The sequence below is a fragment of the Lutra lutra genome, chromosome 12 (assembly GCF_902655055.1).
Source record: "Lutra lutra chromosome 12, mLutLut1.2, whole genome shotgun sequence".
In the NCBI taxonomy this organism is placed as follows: Eukaryota; Metazoa; Chordata; class Mammalia; order Carnivora; family Mustelidae; genus Lutra; species Lutra lutra.
The window spans coordinates 56,495,872-56,517,699 of NC_062289.1; the positions used below are offsets into that span (position 1 = coordinate 56,495,872).

Below are 21,828 nucleotides of genomic sequence, written 5' to 3' on the forward strand. Positions count from 1 at the left end.
AGAGTCAGGCATCTGAGGATCCAATCCCCAGTCCACCTTACTAGTGGTGCAATGCTAGGCAAGTGATTTCATTTCTGGGAGCCTGTTTTCTAGTCTGTGATTTGGAGAAATCATAACCTCCTTACTGAACTGAGATCCACGGAGAAAGCCTTATTGCAGCATATGACACATGGTGGACTCCCCATGGTAGCTGTCAAGTGTTCTGCTAGATTTCAAACTGCCAAGAATATATCCAGACTTCATAAAAATTAAGTTAGCCTACCTATTCCTGTTGACCAACTGAAGAAACGTATCTCAAATGAACAGAATCTCTGATGAAAGAATACTGAGGGGAGAGTAAAGAATCTCAAAACCCTAACCAAATTAATTACCTATTTAAAAAACACTTATCGAGGGTGCCTGGGTGGTTCAGATGATTAAGCATCTGCCTTTGGCTGAGGTCATGATCATAGGGTCCTGGGATTGAGTCCCACATTGGGCTCCCTGCTCTCCCTCTACTCCTCCACTCTGCTTGTGCTCTCTCCCTCTCTTTCTGTCAAATAAATAAATAAAATATTTAAAAATTATAATAATAAATAAATAACATTTTTGAGCCATTATTATATAAAAGGAACCACGGTGGATTTGGGGCACAAATGAAACACAATGTCCAGTGTTTGTACACGGACTGTCCATCATCTGATAGGTGTTTACCACTGAATGGCTAATGGAGAAAAGAATAAAGACTTAAATGTATTGAGCGGTCTCCCACTCCTTATCACATTCTCACCTCCTCTGTGACAACCCTGCACTGGCACATTCTCCCTGCACCACTCTGGCCTCACCTATGCCTCCCTGCCTTCCTGCACCTTGTATGCAACCATCCCTGCGGCTCTCCAGAGCTTCCCTCCTGCCCACCTCTGTCCTGTTCACTCTGACTCACAGACAAGATGGCCAATGGATCCACATCTCTCTCCACCAGGTTTCAAAGTGCAGATCCAAAGTCCCTTGACTGCATTTTAACAGATGGCTCCACCTTAGCTGACTAAAGCAGAAGGATCTCCTGCTGGCCTTGAAAGAGCTGGCTACCATGCTGTGAAAAGGCCTGTAACAAGGAACTACAGGGTCTCTTGGAGCCAAGACCAGCCCTTGCTCAACACCCAGCAGAAAGCAGAAACCTCAGTCCTATAACCACAAGGAACAGAATTCTGTCGACAACCACATGAGCTTGGAAAGATGCCACTGAGCACACCCCCCACACCCAAAAAGATCTCAGCCAGGCCAACACTTTGTTTTTACCCTTTGAGACCCGAAGCAGAAAATTCAATTGAGCCATGCCTGGGTGTCTTGCCTACAGAAAATGTGACGTAATAATAACTAGCTGTTTCAAGCCACTAAGTTGGATGTAATTTGTTAAGCAGCAATAGAAAACTAATTCATGCCTACTTATCCTTAGCAGTCACTTGGGGTGGGCTACCTGGGTGGCTCAGTGGGTTAAGCCTCTGCCTTCGGCTCAGGTCATGATCTCAGGGTCCTGGGTTTGAGGCCTGCATCTGTGCTAGGCAGGGAGCCTGCTCCCTCCTCCCTCTCTCTCTCTCTCTGCTTGCCTCTCTGCCTACTTGTGATCTCTCTCTCTCTGTCAAATAAATAAAATCTTTAAAAAAAAAAAAAAAAAGGAATCAACTCGGGGAGATTTCTTTGCTCTTACTTCCTCCTCCCCTCTCCACCCATGAAAATTAGGTAACCTACTGAAACCTGGAATCTCTATTATTGGGCTTATCACATTATACAAATCTCTATTATTGGGCTTATCACATTGCACTACCATCATCTGTCTTACTGGTCTCACCTGCTTTGATGAGTTTACTGAAGCAGACAGTATCTTAACCATCTCTCATCCCCAAAACATAACTTGGCACCTAATCTAGCTCAACAAATATTTGCTGAATGATGGCATGAATTCAAGTACTTTTCTACCTGGCTGATTTCACACTCAAAGGTATCATGGATATCTTTATGCAATTAAAACAATAGAACCTGATAAAACTATAATCCAGAGCTTCTCAAAATTTAAATGCATATGAGTCACTTGGGTATCTTGTTAAAAGGCAGACCTTGATTCCATAGGTCTGGGTTAGGGCCTGAGATCACCAGTTTCCGACAAGCCTCTGCTGATGCCACTCCTGAAGGCCTATGGACCACAGCATGAACCCCACAGCGCCATTTACCAGGCAGGGGGTGGAAAGAGAAAAGCCATAACCCAATCCAATCTAATCCTGTTCGACTGCATGTAAAATGATGAACTGAATCGGTCTAATTTTCTAAGGCAGCTCTTTACCCCAATTTCATCCCTTTTTACCCACTCAACACACAGGAAATTTACATAATTCAAAACAACACCAGTCTTTTCTCATGAAAGTTCTACTGTAAAAATTGAAAATGGTAACAAGAAATAGTATTCAAGAGTTGATTATGTGAGCACAACAGTTACTGAAGCATTTTTATAATCACTGTATCATTCAAATATAAAAAGAAATATATAATATGCTGCTTGTCACTCTGTTTGTAGATTAGGATGTTTGGTTCACACTTCTTTATTTGCTATTGAAATTCTGCCTATATAGAAGAATCATATTCCTGCAAAAAATAATGTTACCTCTCACTTTGGAATTAAATTACCCAAGCTCCTTATGTCCGTATGTTTTTTGGATGAATCAAGGTTATAGAGATACGTAGACATACACCTGAAAGATTGCAATTTTGTATTTAAGAATAAATTTATGTTTCTCTTAAGATACACTGGCCTCATTTTTTGGACAATTTTGTAAATAAAAGAGTACTTAATATCATACCTTAGAACAGGAAAAATGCTGAATTTGGGATAAGGCCAAATGCCAACCCCACCCACAAAAGTATATAATCATGAACAAATTATATATATTATCTGGACCTAATTTCTCTTGTCTATAAAATAAAGGGATTGGGGCGCCTGGGTGGCTCAATGGGTTAAGCGTCTGCCTTCGGCTCAGGTCATGATCTCAGGGTCCTGGGATCGAGCTCTGCATCAGGCTCCCTGCTCAGCAGAAAGGCTGCTTCCCCTTCTCTCTCTGCCTGCTTACTTGTGATCTCTCTCTCTCTGTCAAAGAAATAAATAAAATCTTTTAAAAAATAATTAAATAAAAGGATTAGACTAAGTGTTCTCCAAAGCTCCTGCTAGTTTTAACATTCTTTGCTTCTATCTGAGCTAATTATTTCATAAAGGTAGTAAATCCACACTGCTATTAATGAATAGAGAGTTAATTAAAAAAAAAGAAAGGTAAAATGAGCATTTTTCCTTATCTTCTCAGACAGAACACTTAAGAAAATCAGTATGAATTGAGAAAAATAAAACCATTACTGTGATTTCTCAGGCTTCAAACTTCAGTTCTGAAAACTGAAAATAAAGCATTAGGGGGGAAAAAAACACTCTGAAAAGGGAGAGAGAGTGGTTCAAGGAACACAAAATAAGTCTTTGCTACAGTACATTTCCATTAGCCAACCTAAAATGCATCATTTGGAAGAGAGGATTATAAAGTGGTAAAATAACCAACAAGCCTTCACGTTCTGTTACCTCCTGATGGACCTGGATGCATCATGTACTTTTACTACAAGTCACAGTGATTTTTCTAATTAATCAGTGTCTACATTTCCCTAACTACAAATTCCAATCAAGGAAGCGAAACAAAGGATTTTCATCCACTTATCTGTGATTAGCAATTTCAAGTCCTAACTTTGGAGCTACCATATATTGCCCTTTCCACTCTCACCCTCAGACCAGTCCCTGGGGCCCAGGACAGCTATCCAACCACCACTGCTTCTCTTCCATAGGAATAAATGGTGACAACTATTGGTTTCCTGAATTATGGAAACCATTGAAATCTCCTTTGGTAACTCTAGTAATAAACTAGCATTTGAATTTCACTTTTTGTCAAGTTCACTTTTCATATTCTCTTTGTCTCTGATCCAATATGCATGACAAACTAAGACAAATGAAATTAACCTTTCAGATTAAAAAATAATAATAATAATAAAACAGGAAAGGATTACTTTCCTTTGCTCTCCTGGAATTCAGATGCAGACAGACAGAAGGAAATGATCTCATTTTATTCAAATATTCAATAATATAATCTCTGAAAGAAATCTCTCTCTAGTATTTGTATTCATCATGTTCTTTATTTTTTAGTATTTTATAATGCTGTGACATTTTGGAGGCTTGTGGGTGGGAAAATTAATTCTTAGAGATAGCCAACAACTTGCCTGGATCATGTCTTTGAAATGCAAACCAACCAACCCTGAGCCCATTCCCCACTCACTACTACTTACCAAGTTCCTGCAGTCTGGGAGGTTATCTTCCAGCCCTAAATCATCCCAGGGCCAGGTACCCGACAATCAGAGAACATCCCCCAAGCCAGAAACTACAGAAATTATTAAAACCAGCCAATCCTAGACCTCCTTAGTTTCCTGACCCTCCTCATCCATTCATTCCTATTAAAAAACACAATAAAGGGGATGCCTGGGTGGCTCAGTTGTTAAGCATCTGCCTTCCCCTCAAGTCATGATCCCAGGGTCCTGGGATCTAGACTGCATTGGGCACCCTACTTGGCAACAAGCCTGTTTCTCCCTCTCCCACTTCCCCTGCTTGTGCTCCTGCTCTTGCTGTCAAATAAATGAATAAAACTTTAAACACACACACACACACACACACAATAAAGAATCTTGCCCATGTTTTCCCCTCCTTCATTCTGTCCCTGAACATACTAGGGCTTCCTGGGACAGTGTTGCACCGTGTGCTGTGCTCCCCGCTTCGGAAATGTGAGTAGCAAACTAATTTTCAGAAATCACCTATAGATCTGTTAGTCTCACTCTACCTGAATAAAAACAAAATTCCAGGGACGCCTGGGTGGCTCAGTTGGTTGGACGACTGCCCTCGGCTCAGGTCATGATCCTGGAGTCCCGGGATCGAGTCCCGCATCGGGCTCCCAGCTCCATGGGGAGTCTGCTTCTCTCTCTGACCTTCTCCTAGCTCATGCTCTCTCTCACTGTCTCTCTCTCAAATAAATAAATAAAATCTTTAAAAAAAAAAAAAACAAAAAAAAAAATTCCAGGTATATTTTAAAACAGTATCAGCTAAGACTTACACAAAAAAAAAAAAAAAAAGAGAGAGAGAGAGAGAGAGCACGTCCCCTTTCTATGGTTCCGCCATATATAAATGAATTCTACTGGCTGATGTAAACTGGTATAGTAGTCAAGTGTAGGGCAGCGAAATAATAAAAAAAATTAGGTACTACTGAAGATTAAGAAACTAATACAACCCTATCCTAAATATTTTCTCAATATCTATTTGAGTATATTATAAAAAATTTCATTACACTATGCCTAAGTCAAAGCCAACCATGGCTCCTTCCTCTAGTATATCAAGGTCGGCAGACACAATATCAAGTACAAATTCCTCTGCTCTGCCGTCAAGACTCTCTAAGCTTAGCCACTCACGTCCCACTCACTATGGACGTATCCTGGTCACTTCTGCCACCTTGAAATGTGTAGGAATACAAAAAGTTGCCACAGGGAGAGAGCATAAGTAACTAGAAGCAAGATGCATATTATACCCTCTAGCTGTCAAGATGTCACTGTGAGGTAATTTTTTTAGATGAGATTTATACTCAAATATTAGACTCTGAGTAAAGTACATTATCTTCCATCATGTGGAGAGGCCTCATCTAATCACCTGAAGGCCTTAAGAGAAAAAAAGTCTGACCTCTCTAAAGAAGAGGCAATTTTGCCTCCAGAATGCCTCTGGACTCAAGGTTGCAACATTAACTCTTATTCTGGGTCTCCAGCCTGCCAACCTCCCCTGTAGATTTCAGACCTGTCAGCTCTCACTATTGTATGAATCAATTCCTTAGAGTAAATCTTTCTATATACATATGTACACATATACATCTAATTCATCATTATCAAGTAGGGACAAAGATTGTGAACAGGGATGTGACAGGACAGTCAACTACTACCATTGGTTCTTTCTCTGGAGAACTCTAACAAACACAACACCCTCCAGTCCACAGTCTCTGTCCATCACTTGATAATGATCAATTACCTCCATTGTTACGAAGAAAATTACCTTTGAGACGCCTGGGTGGCTCAGTGAGTCAAATGTCCAACTCTTGATTTCAGCTCAGGTCATTATCTCAGGGTTGTGAGATTGAGCCCTGCATCAGGCTCCACAGTGAGCATGGAGTCTACATGAGGATTCTCTACCCCTCTCTCTCCCCCTACTTCACTCACATGTGCGTGTGCATTCTCAACTCTCAAATAAGTAAATCTTTAAAAAGGAAAGAAGGATGGAAGGGAGGGAGGGAGGAAGGGAGGAGAAGAAGGTCTCTAAAATTCCCACTAAAATGTAACATGACTAATATTTGGATTTTCTTCCTGGTATTTTCCTACACATACATATGTATAGTTTTATCTCTAATTCAAAAAGTAACACATGTTAATGGTAAAGTATATGAATAGAAAAGATAATATAGGGGCACATGGGTGGCTTGGTGGGTTGGGCCTCTGCCTTTAGCTTGTGTCGTGATCTCAGGGTCCTGGGATTGAGCCCTACGTCAGGCTCTCTGCTTGGTGGGGAGCCTGCTTCCCCCACTCTCTCTGCCTGCCTCTCTGCCTACTTGTGATCTCTCTCTGGCAAATAAATAAATAAAATCTTTAAAAAAAAGAAAAGAAAAGCACCTGTATCCAATCACCTAGTAATAACTACTCAATGTTTTAGTCCATCTCCACAACAAATTAAAGCTCCTCCTTAAATGACTATTAGATAACTGACTGGGGGGAGGTATTTTTTCTTTTTATCTTTTATATTTTTTAGATTATTCATCAAATAATTACCTTCAATTGGAGAAATATCCCTTTCTAATAAGACATAAATTATTTGTGCTATATTTGGTGGGGAATTAAGAGAAAAGATTATTTAACAAATCTTATTTGATAAAATATTAAGTATCAAAGCATTTGTTGTGAAAGATAAATCCTGTAAGTATTTTTCACAGAAGTAATTATCTTATCATAGCAATGCACCGTGTTTGTAAATACCAGCATAAAATCTTGGACAGCACAGGCCAGTCACAGAATATCATAAGATATAACTGTATGAATTACCATATCATATGAGATATACATAGTAAAATATTAGATTTTCTTTTCTGCAATATGTTATATTTCAAATACATGCACATGTAAATGTGTTCAAAGGATATGCATTAAAATGTTTTTAAAATTTAAAAAAAAAGCTCTCTTTTCACTTTAAAATGAATTATTACCCTTTAAAATGTTGTCAGGCTTTAATGACATTTATATTCTATGCCTCTGTATATAAAACTCAACCAGAAGCAGACAGCTCCTACTTATTGAAAAAACAGCCTCCGCTGTAGTTACACAAACTATACAATTACGTTGTAAATTTCCACAGTGAGCACAAACTAAGGGCCCAGGAACTGGACATCTTACCAAGCATCCATCCTGATTCAAATGCTCTTTGGAATCCATACTAAGCTTCCTCTTTCTGTTGGGCTGTTTCATTGCCACTTTAGCACTCCTTAGCAGTGTTTTTCTGCAAAATAGTGCCACATAAAAAAGTTTAGGAGTTTTGCCCCTTTAGAATAACAAAAACAAACCCAAATAATGCTTTCATTAAACTTCTAACTGGTTGCCATAAATACACTGAAAAATGAGCTGACATAAAAATTTCACTGTTGCTCTTATAGATCCCACTAAAATAATAAGTTAATGGGGAAAAGAAAGGAGTTTTCTACTTCATCTAGAATTTGTATAATAAAAAAAATAGATACTATTTCTTTGGTCTACCTAGCACAATATTTTTGGCTGTTTTGTGCACTTTTGGGGAGGTGGTTGTTTTTATTTTTGTTTTCTTTTTTGCTTAGTTAATTTAACTAATTCAGGTTCACTGCAATCTACCTATTCAGATTCCATACTCACATGGTCTGACTGTCCACAAGTGTCAAGGCAGAAGTATTCTTGGTGAGAGGACTTTTGTCATACAAGGCATAGCATAGAAATCTGGAACAGAGAAAATAAAAAAAATTTATGAATCCAATTTATCATGACCATTCTTCAGTATGCTAATGAACAGTAGTGGACTAGTAACAAAATCAAATCAGTAATCAAATACCTTCCAACAAACAAGAGTCTAGGAACAGATGAATTCACAGGTAAATTCTACTACACATGTAAAGAGGAGTTAATACCTATCTCTCTAAACTATCCCCCCCAAAAAAACTAAGAGGAAGGAATTCTTCCAAATTCATGATATGAGGCCAGTATTACCCTTAAACCAAACTAGACAAAGGTACCACAAAAAAGAAAATTACAGGCTGTTATCCTTGATAAATACAGATGCGAAATCTTCAAAAAAATATTAACAAACTGAATCCAACAATACATTAAAAGGATCATTCACACTGATTAAGTGGGATGTATTCCAGGGATGCAAGAATGGTACAATATCTGCAAGTCAATCATGACACACCACATTAATAAAACAAAGAATAAAAATCATGTGATCATCTCAAAAGATGCAGGAAAAACGTCTGACAAAATTCAATATCCATTCATGATAAAAACTCTCAGCAAACTGGGTTTATACCTCAACATAATAAAGGTCATATATGACAAAACCACAGCTTACATCATACTCAACAGTGAAAAGCTAAAAGCTTTTCCTCTAAGATCAGGAACAAGACAAGGATGTCCACTTTTACCACTTTTATTCTACATATTGTTAAGTCCTAGCCACAGCAATCAGACAGGAAAAAGAAATAGAAGGCATCCAAATTGATGAGGAAGAAGTAAAACTTCCACTGTTTGCAGATGACATGATACTATATACAGTTGGCCCTCAAATAACACAAGTTTGAACTACACAGGTTCACTTACATAAATACAGTAAAATATTGTAATGTATTTTCTCCTCTTTATGGAATTTTCCTAATAACACTTTCTTTTCTCTAGTTTATTTTATTGTATAAATACAACATATAGTATATATAATATACACAACATGGATTACTTGACTGTTTGTGTTATCAGTAAGTCTTCTGTTCACCAGTAGGATATTAGTAGTTAAGGTTTTGGGGGTTTGAAAGTTTATATACAAATTTCCAACTACACTGGAATTGGTGCCCCCACCTTGTTCAAGGGACAACTATATAGAAAACCCTAAAGACTCAAAAAAACTGTTAAAATTAATAATTGATTCAGTAAAGTCACGGGATACAGTATTTCTATACACAATTTAAAAAGTCAAAGAAAGAAATTACAAAACAATCCCATTTACAAGTGCATCAAAAATAATAAAATACCTTGGAAAATATCTAACCAAGGAACTGAGAGACCTGTGCCCTAAAAAAAAAATAAGATACTGATGAAAAAAACTAAAGATAAAACAAATACAAGCTCATGGATTGGAAAAATTAATATTGTTAAAATGTCCATTCTGCCCAAAGTAATCTACAAATTCTCTGCAATCCTTATCAAAACACCAACGGTATTTTTCCACACAATTAGGACAAATAATCCTAAAATTTATTTGAAATCACAAAAGACCCTGAATAACTAAAGCAATCTTGAAAAAGAAGGACAAAGATGGAGGTATCACAATCTCAGATTTGAAAGTATATTATAAAGTTATAGTGACCAAAACAATATGTTACTGAACAAAAACAGATACACAGATCAACAGAAGAGAATAGAGAACCCAGAAATCAGCCAAAATATACATGGTCAGTTAATGTATGACAAAGGAGACAAGAATATAATACAATGGTAAAAGAACAATCTCTTCAAAAATTGTATTGAGAAAATTGGAACAGCTACATGCAAAAGAATAAAGAATGAAAATGGACCACTTTCATGCATTATACACAATAAATCAACTCAAAATAGATTAAAGTCCTAAATGTAAGACCTGAAACTATAAAATTCCTAAAACAAAGTGTAGGCAGTTATCTCTTAGACATCAGCCTTAGTACTATTTTTGTGAATCTGTCTCTTCATGCAAGGGAAACAAAAGCTAAAATAAACAAATAGGACTACATCAAACTAAAAAGATTTTGCACAGCAAAGGAAATCTTCAATAAAACAAAAAGGCAGTCTACAGAGCTGGAGAAGATATTTTCAAATGCTATATCTGATAATGGGTTAGTATCTAAAATATATAAAGAATTCAAGGCACCTGAATGTCTCAGTCATTTGAGTGTCAGACTCTTGGTTTTGGTTCTGGTTGTAATCTTGGGGTCATGGGAACAAACCCCACGTCAGGCTCCACGCTCAGCAAGAGTCTGCTGGAGAATTCTCTCTTTCTCCCTCTGCCCTCTCTATAATAAATAAATGTGAATGGAAGGAAAGAAGGAAGGAAGGAAAGAAGAATTAATCCATATAACACCAAAAAGGCAAATAATCCAATCAAAAATGGAGAGAAGTCATGAAGAGAGAGTTTCCCAAATGAGACTTTGAAAAGGAGACACATGAAAAGATTCTCAACATCACTAGTCATCAGAAAAATGCAAATCAAAACCACAATGAGATAGCACCTCACACCTGTCACAACAGCTAGTATCAAAAAATCAATAAAGGGATGCCTGGGTGACTCAGTCAGTTAAGCATCAACTCTCAATCTTAGCTCAGGTCTTGATCTTGGGGTCATGAGTTCAAGTCTCACGTGGGGCTCCATGCTGGGTGTGGAGCTTACTAAAAAAAAAGTCAATAAATAACAAGTGTTGGTGAGGATATAGAGAAAAGGGATCCCTCTTGGACTGTTGGTGGGAATCCAAACTGGTGCAGCCCCTATGGAAAACAGTATGAAGGCTCCTCAAAAAAAAAAAAAAAAAAAATTAAAAATAGAGATACCATACAACCCAATAACTCCACTTCTAGGTATTCACTCCCCCCCCAAAAAAAACCACACCACACTAATTCAAAAGGTTACACGCACCCAGCATTATTCACAAAATCGAAGATATGGAAGCAACCAAGGTGTCCATCAATGTATGAATGGGTAAAGAAAATGTGATATATATCTACATATATAAATACACACAATGGAACATTACTTGGCCATATAAAGAAATTAATTCTTGGCATTCATGACAATACGGATGGCCCTAGAGGGTATTAGGCTAAGTGAAATAAGATAGAAGACAATATTTGATTCACTTATATGTAAAATATAAAAAACAAAACAAATGAACAAATAAATTCACAGATACAGACACAAAACTGGTGGTTGCCAGAGGGAAGGGAGATAGAAGGATGAGTGAAACAAGTGAAGGTAATTAAGAGATACAAACTTCCAGTTATAAAACAAATACGTCATGGAGATGAAAGTGCAGCATGTGAAATATGGTCAGTAGTATTATAATAATGTATGGTGACAGATGATAACTACATTTATTGTGGTAACCATTTCATAATGAACCTAATTGTCAAATCTCTATGTTATGTTCCTGAAACTAACATAATATTATACATCAAATGTAGCTCAATAAAAAATAAAAATTTAAAAAATGAATAAACACTAGTAGACATTCTTTGAAAAGTTATCTGGAATGAGTTTTTGATAAGCAGGTTCACCATTTTAGAGAACTTAGCCCTTAGCATTATCAGATTACCACTGAAGCAATAATTCAGTTTGAATAATTTTAGCTATGACTGACATGTAATTAAAAAGTTTAGCAGACCTAAATCATCTGTAGTCCCCAGTGTTTTGGAATCATTCACCCAAACTTCTTCCCTGATATGTCCTCCGGCATAATGACCCTGGATGCTACAAACCGAACACACTCACGACTGAATTCATCACTGCCCCTCCCACTGCCTCCCAGCTACACTCTCTTTTCCTGTTTGCACTAACGACATGACTGGTCCACCTGTTTGCCCCCATCTGCCCCTTGCCGTTCTTCAGACAAGACACTGCCCAGGAGCACCAAGCCAGTGGGCAAATGCAGGCCGAAATCCACTCTGGGCTCTGCATACACACCACTCCCCCTGAACAGGTATCAAAAAATATATCTTCTTCTGATTCAAACAAAGACACTTCTTGGAACACTGAAAAGAAATTTTAAAAAATGAATAAAAAAAATTTTTTTTTAAAAGACACCTCTTGGGCTACTGGTGGCCCTGACTTTGCCAGAGCCAGAGGACTAGCAGTTAGCATCATTTCATCCATTACATCACCCCTATCAGGTTTTGCTCATTTTTAATCTACTTGACATTTCTTTTTTTTTTAAGATTTTATTTATTTATTTATTTATTTATTTATTTATTTGAGAGAATGAAAGAAAGTGGGGAGAGGTAAGGACAGAGAGAGAGGAAGAGAGAGGGAGACCCAGAGTGGAGCTCAACATGGGGCATGAACTCAGGACCCTGAGATTATGACCTAAGCCAAAATGAGGAGTCAGATGCTTAACTGCACCCCTCTACAATTCTTGGATTTATTTTCTCCCCCTACACCTATTAAATCTAGCCACCTCCAATCTGATCATCCCTTCAAGTTCTTTGGAACACTATACCCTGCTGCTTCTCAGCCCACACTTTTGTTGGTCCCTCAACCTTGGAACACCTTCCCTGCTATCCATCCCTCCTTTTTCAATTGAATTCTTACTCATCCTTTATGACTCAACTTAAAGAGACTTCATGGCCTTGAGAAAAGCCTTCCTTGCTCACCTCCTGCTCCCAAAGGACAAGGTGCATCTGACATAAAATTTATTGTACTTGTGCTTATCTCTGTCACATTATTCAATTCCTTATACTATATATTTTTTATTTATATATAGGTCTCCCCTTATGTGGCCAATGACAAGGACTGAATTATTGATCCTTATTTTCCTATTGTCTACATAGCTTCTGGCTCAGTATGTGTTTGTGACCCTGAATTGCATAAACACATCTCTGAATTACAGAGAAGCCTCAAACACCTTAAGTTAGTGTTACAGTCCTTGATCCACACATTATTCCTTTTACAGTGCTGTTTCACCAGTGTAAGTGTAGTTCTCTAACGTGACAACCCCTCTTTTTCCTTCATATATTAAAAAAAAAAAAAACAAATAAAACACATTTCCTCATATCCATTTCCTTCCAGTCATTTGATATTTATGTCCTTAAGATAGGCACTTACCTATTAAATTCAATAACATTACGTTCATTTTATAGGATATAAATACAATTTATCATGCCTAGCTCCCAGGAATACTCTGAACATGTATGCAAATGAACAGCTTAGACTTGATGCCTTTAGCAAAGTGTTATTGCACAAGACATAAGCACCGCCATGGCTAGCTTGCATTTCACGACTAATAACACCCCATAGCTTGTCAAACTGAAATCATCTGGCTACTAATGCTTTTCTCCTGCCACCAGAGTGATCTGTCTTGCTAATCCCTAGTAATTATCTCAATAACTCTGGTTTGTTTAGAAAAAACAAGAAACCTGAATTCTTATTATTATGTATTGGGGAAAAAAATATGAAATTTTTCCACTGAGAAGTTTCAAAATACAATTTGGTAACAACTGGATTCTCTTTAGATAATACAACCAAAAATATAAAAGATATCTAACAGCCCATATAAGTTTTTGTTCCCAGACAAAAAAAGAATCAAATATAATATTCCATAAAATGCAAAACAAATGAGATGGATGATATGACAGAGAGAAGACAAGATGACACACAGGAAGACAGGGAGATTTTATACGATCCCTTTAAATGTCAATTCATAAGATGTATTTTGATCAAAATGATAGAACACTTCTTTTGATATAAATTTAACCTGATATCCTTGGCATGATTTCAAAATATATGGATTATTCTGATTGCCTTAACAATGCCCAGTCCCCAAATGCCCCAAATGTCACATCAGTCACATGCTTCCTTTCTGAGTTTGGAAGAAATAAAAAAAAAATTAGAGCCAAGGAAGAATAACCTTGGACTCTAAAACACATCAGAGCAATCTTATCAAGAAGAAATGAAGAATATTGACAGGTGGCACTACTCCCCAGTGTATGTTGGCTTTGTAATTATATCCAAGCACTAACTGTATGTAACAGACGTGATTTTAAATGATTTTAATTAAAGACTCTCCTAATAGTATGTTACATTAAAACAAGACAGCTAATATATGTAAATGATCTGCATTTCTGTAGAAAATTTGGTAACAGTGCACTGATTTTTCAAAGGAATCCTTTGAATCAGTTTGATTTCCCTTCAGAGTTAGTGGAATTTTCACACTGCATACTGCCAAACACTTGTGTTACTGACCTTCTAATTAAGAAGACAAATTAGATTACTTATTAGAAAACATATAAATAATTTCAATTCAAATTTTAAAAGTCTGAAATAACAAAAATAATGCACTGCCTGCCTATGTCCACTTGCTTTTTGGAAATTCTTGCACAAAATGCTTATTGACCACCTGTTACCATCAAGACTGTCACAGGTACTTTGCAGAATATAAGGATGATATGTAAGACATTCCAGAAAGGAAGATAATGAAGGTAGCCATTATTGCCCTGGATAACCCAGGATAATTCTGTCTCATGCCACCCATACTGGTATAATTATCAATAACACCACCTTCCACTCCCCAAAATGTTCCAGTTTGGACAGCAAATTCTATGGTCACTGTGTGGACAAGAAACATACATAAGTGAACAAGAAACACAATACATGCCATTAAAGAATTAAAGTGGGCAATTTGTTCACAGAAAGGAAAGTAGGTCTAACATTGATTAGAAAATGTACTGTGGAGGAACATTTAAGCTGCTTCTAGGATGTTGCACAGAATTTAAAGTGAATTTAACACCACAATATCTAATACAAATATCTGATTATTGCACTGATTTGCAGTGCATGCTACCAGGCTAAAATGTATCCATTGATACTCAATGCTGATTATAATACACAGTAGTTGGTGTCTGAATCAATTAATAAACAATTGCAACTGAGTGTATTTTGACAATTTCTTCATGAATTCCTGCTCTCTCTTAATTGCATTAATAGCTAACATTACCTGAAAACTCATATATGCCTGGCATATAGTTAGCATATAGTTGGCATATAGTCAGAACCCCTCTACCTATACATTTTCAATTAATACTTATGACAATCCAAGGACATATGTACCACTATCACTCCATTTTTCACAGATGAGGAAACAGTCCATTGCTCTAAACAAAGAACAAAGCCATTAAAATATACCCAAATAACCCTCTCTGTAAACATGCAGTACATCAGAAACAAAGTGGCAAGACTTGAGTCTGTTGGGCTCCAGAACAAGAGAAAGGCAGAGGAAGTTAGGAGTTCAGTGGTCAACACAAGGGGGGTACTGGAGCCAGGTTTACCCCTTGAAGCCAAAGGTGGCAGGAGGCTCCACCAGTGCTGAATGGGAGTCAAATAGAACTTCTGCCACAAATGCCTGGAATAATGGGTTATAACTATGAGTCTGAGAAGGCAGGAAGAACAAACGCTGACTCCTGACAAGGAAGTGGGCTCTGAGGAGCCAGACACAGGCAACCACAAACATTAAAAAGTCAGGAGAAAGAAGGCATGTATAGAATAAGAAAACAAAATAATCACACTCCAAGTGCATCTGCAAATCAAAATTCAAAAATAGATAAAGAAATCAAATGCTAAGAAAGATAATAAAATCAGCTACTAGGGGGGTGGAATTCATCTTGATAAAAATTAAATTATAGAAAATATTGAGGGTACCCGGGCCACTCAGTTGGTTAAGCACCTGTCTTCAACTCAGGTGATGATCACAGATTCCTGGGATGGAGTCTCTCATCAGGTTCCCTGCTCAGCAAGGGGTCTGCTTCTCCCTCTGACCCCCCCCACCCCTTGCTCATAATCTCTCTCTCTCTCTCTCAAATAAATGAAGTCTTTTAAAAAAAGAAAATATTAATAAGTATTCTTTAAATAATTAAGTTTAGGATGCTCAAAAAGGTAAATGAAGAAAAGACAGTCCTAAAAAGTGAAACAAAAAATTATGAACAATAATACAAGCATGTAAAGAAAAAGAGTTGGATATGAAAAAAGTTTAAAACCTTTCCAATTTTAAGTGTAGTCAACAAGATAACCAAGCCTGATTTAACTTTTTAGCTAGAACAAGAAAAAGAGAATATTCAAATTACAAAAACCAGAGTAAGAGAGGTTACATCAATACTGATCTTACAAAAATCAAAAGGATTATAAGGGAATATAGTTGACCCTTGAACAACACAGGGCTTGGGTCATGGATGCCCCATGCAATCAAAAATCCACTTATAACTTTGGACTCCTCAAAAACCATTAATAGCCTACTGCGGACCAAAGCTTCAATGACATAAATAGTTGATTAACACATATTTTGTATGTTATATGTATTATATACTGTATTCTTATAATAAACTAAAGAAAAGAAAATGCTATTAAAAACATAAGGAGGGGGCGCCTGGGTGATCTCTATCAAATAAATAAATAAAACTTTAAAAAGAAAAAAGCAATTGCACCACGAATAGCTTTAAAAAAAAAAAAAAAAACATAAGGAGGGCGCCTGGGTGGCTCAGTGGGTTAAAGCCTCTGCCTTCAGCTCAGGTCATGATCCCAGGGTCCTGGGATCAAGCCCCACATCAGGCTCTCTGCTCCGCAGGGAGCCTGCTTCCCCCTCTCTCTGCCTGCCTCTCTGCCTACTTGTGATTTCTGTCTGTCAAATAAATAAATAAAATCCTTAAAAAAAAAAATAAGGAAAAGAAAATACATTTACAATACTGTACTTATCAAGAAAAATTTATGTATAAGTAGACCCACGGAGCTCAAACCTATGTTGATCAAGGGTCAAATGTACTATGAAAACCAAATGCAGACAAATTAGATAACTTACATGAAATTTCTACAAAGACACGTATTAGTGAGAATGACTCAAGAAGAAATGAAATTTCTACAGCACAAATTACTGAAAATGACTCAAGAAGAAATAGAAAATCTGAATATATCTATAACAAGTAAAGAAATAAAGGTAATAATTTTAAGACTTCCCAAAAAGAAAAGGCGAGGACTGCAAGATTTATACTGAATATTCAAAGAATTAATACCTATCCTTTACAAACTTTCTCAAAAAAAAAAAAAGATGAAACAATACTTCCAACTCATCTTATGAGACAGACCCAGTACTGCCCCAATTTGTCTACAGACAAAAATACAAAATTAAACAGAAGAAAATTCAACTAAACACCAATATTCCTTATAGACACAGATTCAAAAATCCTTAACAAAATGCTAACAAACTGAATCCAGCAACATATAAAAGAATTGCGCAGCATGACCAGGAATGGAAAGTTAGTTTAACACCAGAAAATCAATGAACATATAATATCACATTAAGAAAATTAAGGATAAGGGGTGCCTGGGTGGCTCAGTGGGTTAAAGCCTCTGCCTTTGGCTCAGGTCATGATCTCAGGGTCCTAGGATCGGCCCCGCGTCAGGCTCTCTGCTTAGCAGAGAGCCTGCTTCCCCTCCTTCTCTCTCTGCCTGCCTCTCTGCCTGCTTGTGATCTCTGTCTGTCAAATAAATAAATAAAAATCTTTAAAAAAAAGAAAATTAAGGATAAAATCCACACAATCATATAAATAAACACAGAAAAAGCTTTTGATAAAACTTAGACCTTTCAGTGATTAAAAAAATATTACTTTCATCAAAATAGTAATAGAAGGAATTGCCTAAAGCTGATAGTGTTTATCAAATACCTACACCTGAGATCATACTCCGTGGTAAAAGACTGAAAACTTTCCTCCCACGACCACAAACAAGACAAGGATGTCTGCTCTTCAACATTTCTACTTAACAATATGCTAGAGGTTCCAGTCAGGGCAACTGGACAAGAAAAAGAAATAAAAGGTATCCAGATGGGAAAGGAAGAATTAAAAATGTTTCTGTTTACAATGACATGATCTAGTATGTAAAAAATCCCTAAGCAATCAACTAAAAAGCTATTGGAACTAATAGATGAGTTAAATAAGATCAATATATACAAATCAGTTGCATTCTTATACAAATATAATTGATAAGACAAAATTAAAATATTGCATTCATAATAGGATAAAAAAATAAACATATGTTTAATAAAGAAGTGTAAGACTTACAAACTGAAAACTATAAAACACTATAAAAATAAATAAATGAAGAAATCAATAAATGGAAAAATATTCCTTATCCATGGATTGGAAGATTTACCAATTTAGATAACAATATTCTCCAAATTGATATACATATTCAGTACAATCTCTATCAAATTCCCAAGTGGGTTTTTTTTTTGGCAGAAATTGATAAATTGATCCTAAAATTCATATGGAAATGCAAAAAACAAACCGACAAAACCCCAAAGGACCACCAAAACAATCAGGAGAAAGGACTCACGTTTCCTGGTTTCAAAACTTAATACACACAAAAATAAATTCAAAATGAATGAAAAACCTAACTGGGAGACAAGAATCCATCAAAATCCTAGAGGAGAGCACAGGCAGCAACCTCTGTGACCTCAGCTGCAGCATCTTCTTACTAAACATGTCTCCAGAGGAAAGGAAAACAAAAGCAAAAGTGAACTATTAGGACCTCATCAAGATAAAAAACATTCTTTAAAACAGATTTTATTTATTTATTTTAGTGAGAGAGAGAGAGAGTAAGAGAGAGAGAACATGAGAGGGGGGAAGCAGACTCCCTGCAGAGCTGGGAGCCTGATGTGGGACTTGATTCCGGGACTCTGGGATCATGACTTGAGCTTTTTTACACAGCAAGGGAAACAATCAACAAACAGAAAGGCAAGCTATGGAATGGGAGGAGTTATTCACAAATGACATATTAGATAAAGGGCTAGAATCCATAATCTATAAAGAACTTATCAAATTCAACATTCCTACCCCCCCAAAAAAAAATCCAGTCAAGAAATGGGCAGAAGACATGAACAGACATTTCTCCAAAGACATGCGAATGGCCATCAGACACATGAAAAATGTTCAACATCACTCAACATCAGGGAAATACAAATCAAAACTACATTGAGATACCACCTCACGCCAGTCACAATGGCTAAAATTAACAAGTCAGGAAACAACAGGTGTCAGCAAGGATGCAGAGAGGGGAACCCTCTAACACGTTGGTGGGAATGCAAGCTGGTGCACCCACTCTGGAGAACAGTACGGAGGTTCCTCAAAAAGTTGAAAATAGAGCTACCCTACCACCCAGCAATTGCACTATTAGGGACAAAGATACAAATGTAATGATCCAAAGGGGCCCCTGCACCCCAATGTTTATAGCAGCAATGTCCACAATAGCCAAACTATGGAAAAAACCCAGATGTTCACTGACAGATGATTGGATAAAGATGTGATATCTATATACAATGGAATACTACTCAGCCATCAAAAAATGAAATTTTTCTATTTGCAAAGCCATGCATGGAACTAGAGTATGTTATGCTAAGTGAAATAAGTCAATCAGAGAAAGATAATTATATGATCTCACACGTGTGAAATTTAAGAAACAAAACAAGTGAACAAAGGAGGCAAAAAGGAGTGAGGGAGGCAAACTGAAAACCAGAGTCTCAACTACAGAGAAAAAACTGATGATTACCAGAGGGGAGGTGGGTGGGGGAACAGGTTAAATAGGTGATGGGGACTGAGTAGAGCACTTTTTGTGATGAGCACGGAGTGTTGTATGTGAGTGCTGAATTACTATACTGTACTCCTGAAACTAATATTATATTGTATGTTAACTAACTGTAATTTAAATAAAAACTGAGGGGGGAACACAATAATCAAGACAGTATGGCACCAGCATAAAGACAGGCATACAGACCAATTTAATAGATTGATCTTCTAGAAATAAAACCAGACATCATTGTCTACTTAATTTTCAAAAAGGTGCCAAGACAATTTGCTAGGGGAAAAACTTTCTTTTCAACAAATGGTGCTGGGACAACTGGATATTCACATGCAAAATAATGAAGTTGGGAGCCCTCCCTCACACCATACACAAATATTAATTCAAAGTGGATCACAGACTTAAATGTTTGGTAGAATTCACCAATGAAGCCATCTGGTCCTCAGCTTTTCTTTGCTGGAAGTTTTTTGATTACTGATTCAGCCTCCACAGTAGTTACAGACCAGTTCAGATTTTCTGTTTATTCATGATTTAGTCTTGGTAGGTTATATATATTTAAGGATTTTTCTATTTCTTCTGATTTATCCAGTTTGTTGTGTAGAATTGTCGATGATAGTCTCTTACATTCCTTTTTATTACTGTAGCATCAGCTGTAATGTCCCCATGTATTTGATTTTGAGTCTTTTGTCTTTGTTTCCTAGTTTAGCTAAAAGACTTTATGTTTTCAAAAAATCAATTCTTATTTTCAATTATTTCTTCTATTGCTTTTCTGTTTTCTATTTCACTTATTTCTGTCCTAAACTTTGTTATTTTCTTTGTCCTGCTATCTGTGGTTTAGTTTATTCTTTTTCTAGTTGCTTGGAGTGTTAGCTTGTTTATTTGAGATCTTTCTTTTTAATGTATTCACTTACCACAGTCAATTTTCATCTTCACATTGCTTTTGCATACTAAGTATGCCATAAGTTCTGTTATGTTTTATTTTTGTTTTCATTTGTCTCAATATTTTCTAACTTTCTTTTTGATTTCTTCTTTGACCCACTGGTTGTTCAAGAGTGTTTATTTAATTTTACATATTTGTGAGTTTTCCAGTTTTCTTCTGTTACTGATTTCTACCTTCACTCCATTATGATCAGTAAAGATACTTGGTGTGATTCCAATCACTCTAAATTTGTTAAGACTTCTTTTGTGACATAAGACATGACCCACCTTGGAAAAAGTCCTGTGTGTGCTTGAGAAAAACAGGTATTCTGCGGCTGTTGAGTGGAACGCTCTATATTCATCTGTTAGGTCCATTTGCTCTATACAATTGTTCAAGTCCTCTGTGTCTTTACCGATCCTTAGCAGATCTTCCATCCATCACTAAAAGTGGGGTGCAGAAGTCTCCTACTCCCACAGTTACTATTGTCCATTTCTCCCTTTAGTTCAATGTTCACTTTATATACTTAACTGCTTTAATGTTAAGTAAATATATGTTTACAATTGTCATATCTTCCTGATGGGTTGACCTTTTTATCATTATATGATGTTCTTCTTTATCTCTTGTGACAATGTTTGACTTGAAGTCTATTTTGTCTGATAAAAGTGTAGCTATCTCTCTTAGCTATAGCAGCTAAGAGGATCTCTTCTGGTTTCCATTTATATAAAATATACTTTTCCAGGCCTTCACTTTTCTCAGTTTAAATTCTTGATTTGTAACAGAGTGAGACATTCTCACTCTTGCCATGGCTCCATATGAACAAAATACATTAAATTTGGGCTTGCCTATGACTCGCTTTGGCCAATGGGAAATACAATGTGAGCTGAGGCTTAAATTGCTTGTGCAATTACTGTTGACCCTACTACACTACAACTACCCACCATTAAAAGAGTATGCTTCAGTTGGCCTTCTATCCTTCAGAGCTGACCCCAAAATGAACGCAGGTAGAACACACTTGACCCTGACTCCACCTGCAGCCAAGCCCCAGCATATGAATGGCCTTAAGTCTTTCATAAATCACCTAGGCAAGCCCAATGACAAATCACACAAAGATCTATTAAGATCTTGTGATGCAGTAGTTTTTGGTAGCAATAGCAGACAGAACAATCCATAAGATGGGGGGAAAGGGGACAAA

The 21,828-nt window shown here is 36.8% G+C and overlaps 1 protein-coding gene across 7 annotated transcripts in view; it reads right to left on the reverse strand.

Moving 5' to 3' along the window:
- Positions 1 to 21,828, reverse strand: part of L3MBTL4 (L3MBTL histone methyl-lysine binding protein 4) — a 465,624-nt gene that overhangs the window by 367,450 nt on the left and 76,346 nt on the right. For 5 of the 7 annotated variants that reach the window (XM_047697687.1, XM_047697683.1, XM_047697681.1 and 2 more), the window contains 2 exons: positions 8,011 to 8,091; positions 7,522 to 7,624 (listed from right to left, as the gene is read on the reverse strand). In XM_047697687.1, the coding sequence (XP_047553643.1) occupies positions 7,522 to 7,593 (72 nt within the window). In that variant the 5' untranslated portion in view covers positions 7,594 to 7,624; positions 8,011 to 8,091. Of the gene's footprint in view, positions 1 to 7,521; positions 7,625 to 8,010; positions 8,092 to 14,656; positions 14,679 to 18,532; positions 18,572 to 21,828 lie in introns of those variants that run through there. The other 2 variants (XM_047697685.1, XM_047697688.1) reach the window with 2 other exon arrangements.